General features: G+C 45.1%; 1 protein-coding gene across 1 annotated transcript in view; it reads right to left on the reverse strand.

The window, feature by feature from the left end:
- Nucleotides 1-3488, reverse strand: part of LOC106612130 (teneurin-2) — an 87568-nt gene extending 84080 nt beyond the window's left edge. The window contains exons 1-3 of the mRNA XM_045724181.1: nucleotides 3315-3488; nucleotides 2750-2943; nucleotides 467-662 (exon numbers count right to left, since the gene is read on the reverse strand). Coding sequence (XP_045580137.1) covers nucleotides 467-653 — 187 coding nt within the window. The 5' untranslated portion in view covers nucleotides 654-662; nucleotides 2750-2943; nucleotides 3315-3488. The remainder of the gene's footprint in view (nucleotides 1-466; nucleotides 663-2749; nucleotides 2944-3314) is intronic.
- Nucleotides 3489-5569: the final 2081 nt, after the last annotated feature.

Here is a 5569-nt window from a genome sequence, read left to right on the forward strand (position 1 = left end):
TCTCTCCACTTCCCTCTCTCCCTCTCCACCTCTCTCCACTTCCTGCTCTCTGTCTCCACCTCTCTCCACTTCCGTCTCTCCCTTTTTCTGTCTCCACCTCTCTCCCTCTCTCCACTTCCCTCTCTAAGCACGATGCCTTACCTAACTCAAACCTACTCTCCCCTCCTTCCTTCCCTCCATCCTTCCCCCAATCTCTCCACAGGAGCTGGCAGGCTAATCGTGAGAGTAGGATTGGGTGAAAGTTAAACTGCTGCGTTTGAGAGGGGTGAAAGTTATGTATACTCTCTCCCCCCTCTCTTCCTACCCCTCTCCCTCTCTCCCCTCTTTCTCTCTCCTAAACCATTACACCAGTGTTGAAGGAGATTTCTTTCTCTCTCCCTCCCCCCTCTCCCCTTTCTCCCTCCCCTTCTATCTCCCCCCCTTGTTCACCCTCCCTCTCCCTCTCTCCCCTCTCCCTCTCTCTTACCCATTACAGCAGTGTTGAAGGAGACGGTCTCTCTTTCTCGTCCGTCATTGTAGAAGGCTAGATGCCATGCTCCCGGGTCCAGGTACTGAACAAACACTGCTTCGTTTAGAACCACAGTCTGGATGCTGCGACGTTCTCGAGGAGACTCGACAACACTCCACTTCTCTTTACCGTCCAAGCGCTCCATGTAGTCATACTGAAGGAGGAGCGACAATAACACCTTCAGGAAGCTCAAACCAGGAAGTCAATTCAATTCCATAAATGTGTGTATACTGTGTGTGCAGTCCAGTTTTGTGTAACTGTATATGTGTGTATTGGTGTGTGTTATGTGTGTATTGGTGTGTGTTATGTGTGTATTGGTGTGTGTTATGTGTGTATTGGTGTGTGTTATATGTGTATTGGTGTGTGTTATGTGTGTATTGATGTGTGTTATGTGTGTATTGATGTGTGTTATGTGTGTATTGGTGTGTGTTATGTGTGTATTGGTGTGTGTTATGTGTGTATTGGTGTGTGTTATATGTGTATTGGTGTGTGTGTTGTGTGTATTGGTGTGTGTTATGTGTGTATTGGTGTGTGTTATGTGTGTATTGGTGTGTGTTATGTGTGTTAAGTGTGTATTGGTGTGTGTTATGTGTGTATTGGTGTGTGTTAAGTGTGTATTGGTGTGTGTTAAGTGTGTATTGGTGTGTGTTATGTGTGTTATGTGTGTATTGGTGTGTGTTATGTGTGTATTGGTGTGTGTTATGTGTGTATTGGTGTGTGGTATGTGTGTATTGGTGTGTGTTATGTGTGTATTGGTGTGTGTTATGTGTGTATTGGTGTGTGTTATGTGTGTATTGGTGTGTGGTATGTGTGTATTGGTGTGTGGTATGTGTGTATTGGTGTGTGTTATGTGTGTATTGGTGTGTGTTGTTATGTGTGTATTGGTGTGTGTTATGTGTGTATTGGTGTGTGGTATGTGTGTATTGGTGTGTGGTATGTGTGTATTGGTGTGTGTTATGTGTGTTAAGTGTGTATTGGTGTGTGTTAAGTGTGTATTGGTGTGTGTTATGTGTGTTATGTGTGTATTGGTGTGTGTTATGTGTGTATTGGTGTGTGTTATGTGTGTATTGGTGTGTGGTATGTGTGTATTGGTGTGTGTTATGTGTGTATTGGTGTGTGTTATATGTGTATTGGTGTGTGTTATGTGTGTATTGATGTGTGTTATGTGTGTATTGATGTGTGTTATGTGTGTATTGGTGTGTGTTATGTGTGTATTGGTGTGTGTTATGTGTGTATTGGTGTGTGTTATATGTGTATTGGTGTGTGTGTTGTGTGTATTGGTGTGTGTTATGTGTGTATTGGTGTGTGTTATGTGTGTATTGGTGTGTGTTATGTGTGTTAAGTGTGTATTGGTGTGTGTTATGTGTGTATTGGTGTGTGTTAAGTGTGTATTGGTGTGTGTTAAGTGTGTATTGGTGTGTGTTATGTGTGTTATGTGTGTATTGGTGTGTGTTATGTGTGTATTGGTGTGTGTTATGTGTGTATTGGTGTGTGGTATGTGTGTATTGGTGTGTGTTATGTGTGTATTGGTGTGTGTTATGTGTGTATTGGTGTGTGTTATGTGTGTATTGGTGTGTGGTATGTGTGTATTGGTGTGTGGTATGTGTGTATTGGTGTGTGTTATGTGTGTATTGGTGTGTGTTGTTATGTGTGTATTGGTGTGTGTTATGTGTGTATTGGTGTGTGGTATGTGTGTATTGGTGTGTGGTATGTGTGTATTGGTGTGTGTTATGTGTGTTAAGTGTGTATTGGTGTGTGTTATGTGTGTATTGGTGTGTGTTAAGTGTGTATTGGTGTGTGTTAAGTGTGTATTGGTGTGTGTTATGTGTGTTATGTGTGTATTGGTGTGTGTTATGTGTGTATTGGTGTGTGTTATGTGTGTATTGGTGTGTGGTATGTGTGTATTGGTGTGTGTTATGTGTGTATTGGTGTGTGTTATGTGTGTATTGGTGTGTGTTATGTGTGTATTGGTGTGTGGTATGTGTGTATTGGTGTGTGGTATGTGTGTATTGGTGTGTGTTATGTGTGTATTGGTGTGTGTTGTTATGTGTGTATTGGTGTGTGTTATGTGTGTATTGGTGTGTGGTATGTGTGTATTGGTGTGTGGTATGTGTGTATTGGTGTGTGTTATGTGTGTATTGGTGTGTGTTATGTGTGTATTGGTGTGTGTTGTTATGTGTGTATTGGTGTGTGGTATGTGTGTATTGGTGTGTGGTATGTGTGTATGTTATAACAGTTTACCTGTGCGTGTGAGGGGGGCAGGCCCTTGCGGATGTAGACTCCGAACAGAGCATCTTTCCCCAGGGAGATGTTGAACTTGAGGAACTGCGGCTGGGCCAGGTGAAGCAGAGACCTCCAGAACACCCCTGGAGGAATCTCCTGACTCACCCTCCTCCCCACCTCCACATCCCCACTGTCTAAACTGCTGTTAGGACCTGGCCAAGGAGCCACGGGAGAGGAGAGGAGAGGAGAGGAGAGGAGAGAGAGAGAGAGAGGGAAAGAGAGAGGAGAGGAGAGGAGAGGAGAGGAGAGGAGAGGAGAGGAGAGGAGAGGAGAGGAGAGGAGAGGAGAGGAGAGGAGAGGAGAGGAGAGGAGAGGAGAGTTGAAGAGAGGAGAGGATCATCACATTGTCAGTAACCAGTAATCACATATCAAAACCATTAAAACATTGAAGGTTTGCATTCTGGGAGAATGAACTATGTACGTCTGCCCAGTATAACTACAATGCTAGAAGAAGAATAGTCTTGTTCTAGTTGGGCCGGGGCAGGCAGGAGTGATGTGGGTGTTATAGTGTCATAGTTCTCACCTCTGCCTCCAGAGGGCAGTGTGGCCACATCACTGTTGACAGCTAGACCTGCAGTACTCAGACCGTTGTTCAACACAGGGCCTTCAGAGGGCTGCAGGTGCCACGTCAGACCCAACAGGTTAATGGCTGGAGGGAGGGGAGGAGAGGGGCAGAGAGAGAGAGAGAGAGGAGGAGGGGGGAGAAGTATTTGTTATTTCATTTTCAGGCAGATAGAAATTGCAAAGATCGTACTGACCTAGAAGAGATTAGAAAATAACAGACATGGTTTCTTTATTTTTACTTCCCTCGCTGTATTTTCCCTCCCTCCCTCCCTCCCTCCCTCCCTCCCTCCCTCCCTCCCTCCCTCCCCAGACAGGATACCAGTCTCTGTTTGGGAGTCTTGACACAAGCTCACAGCAAGCAAGTGACAGATGAGAAGAAAACTCTCCATCTCTCTCTCTCTCTCTCTCTCTCTCTCTCTCTCTCTCTCTCTCTCTCTCTCTCTCTCTCTCTCTCTCTCTCTCTCTCTCTCTCTCTCTCCATCCTCTCTCTCCATCTCTCTCTCTCTCTCTCCATCTCCATCTCTCTCTCCATCTCCATCTCTCGCTCGCCCATCTCTCTCTCTCTCTCCATCTCTCTGCCTCTCTCCATCTCTCTGCCTCTCTCCATCTCTCTCTCTCTCCATCTCTCTGCCTCACTCCTTCTCTCTGCCTCTCTCCATCTCTCTCGCTCTCCATCTCGCTCTCTCTCCATCTCCAAAATACCAGTGTGCAACCACAGCAGAAAGATGTGTGGCTCGTTGCCATGAGAAAAGGGCAACCAGTGGAGAAAAAACAACATTGTACATATCACCAATATATCTTATTTTGTTAGAGAGAAAGAGAGAGAGAAAGTGAGTGAGAGAGTGAGAGAGAGAGAGAGAGAGAGAGAGAGAGAGAGAGAGAGAGAAATAGAGAGAGAGAGAGAAAGAGAGTGTGAGAGAGAGAAATAGAGAGAGTGAGAGAGAAAGAGAAAGAGAGTGTGAGAGAGAGAGAAAGATAGAGAGAAAGAAAGAGAGAGAGAAACATAGCTAATAGAGGGGTGAAAGGATAAGTGTAAGGTTTAGGGTTTGTCCCACAACGGTAAATCTTACTCCCTCCGTCTCCCCCTCTCCTGAGCCTGGGGTAAATGGGTTCGCAGAGCCTGGTGTAAATGGGTTCTCTGAGCCTGGTGTAAATGGGTTCTCAGAGCCTGGGGTAAATGGGTTCTCAGAGCCTGGGGTAAATGGGTTCTCAGAGCCTGGGGTAAATGGGTTCTCAGAGCCTGGGGTAAATGGGTTCTCAGAGCCTGGTGTAAATGGGTTCTCAGAGCCTGGGCTAAATGGGTTCTCAGAGCCTGGTGTAAATGGGTTCTCAGAGCCTGGTGTAAATGGGTTCTCAGAGCCTGGGGTAAATGGGTTCTCAGAGCCTGGGGTAAATGGGTTCTCAGAGCCTGGTGTAAATGGGTTCTCAGAGCCTGGTGTAAATGGGTTCTCAGAGCCTGGGGTAAATGGGTTCTCAGAGCCTGGGGTAAATGGGTTCTCTGAGCCTGGGGTAAAATCGAGAGAGGAGAGAGAGAAGAGAAGAGAGAGAAAAGAAGAGAGAGAGGAGAAGAGAGAGAAAAGAAGAGAGAGAGAGAGAAGAGAAAGAAGAGAGAAGACATGAGAGAGAAGAGAAGAGAGAGAAGAGAAGGGAGAGAAGAGAAGAGAGAGAAGAGAGAAGACAAGAGAGAGAAGACAAGAGAGAGAAGAGAAGAGAAGAGAGAAGAGAGAGAGAGAAGAGAAGAGAGAGAAGAGAGAGAAGAGAGAAGACAAGAGAGAGAAGAGAAGAGAGAGAAGAGAAGTGAAGCGAAGAGGAAAGACAGGAAAGAAGAGAGTAAAGGCAAGAGGAGGAGCAAAACGGAGAGGTAGAAGAGAATCAATCACCCCAACCACCTCGTACACCAGTACACTGACTCTGTACCAGTTCTCCTATATATAGCCTGTATATAGCCTGCATTATTCCTGTATATAGAATGTATATAGGCTGCATTATACCTGTATATAGCCTGCATTATACATGTATATAGAGTGTATATAGCCTGCATTATACCTGTATATAGCCTGCATTATACCTGTATATAGAGTGTATATAGCCTGCATTATACCTGTATATAGCCTGCATTATACCTGTATATAGCCTGCATTATACCTGTATATAGAGTGTATATAGCCTGCATTATACCTGTATATAGAGTGTATATAGCCTGCATTATACCTG

Source organism: Salmo salar, chromosome ssa09, assembly GCF_905237065.1.
Source record: "Salmo salar chromosome ssa09, Ssal_v3.1, whole genome shotgun sequence".
NCBI classification, from domain to species: Eukaryota; Metazoa; Chordata; class Actinopteri; order Salmoniformes; family Salmonidae; genus Salmo; species Salmo salar.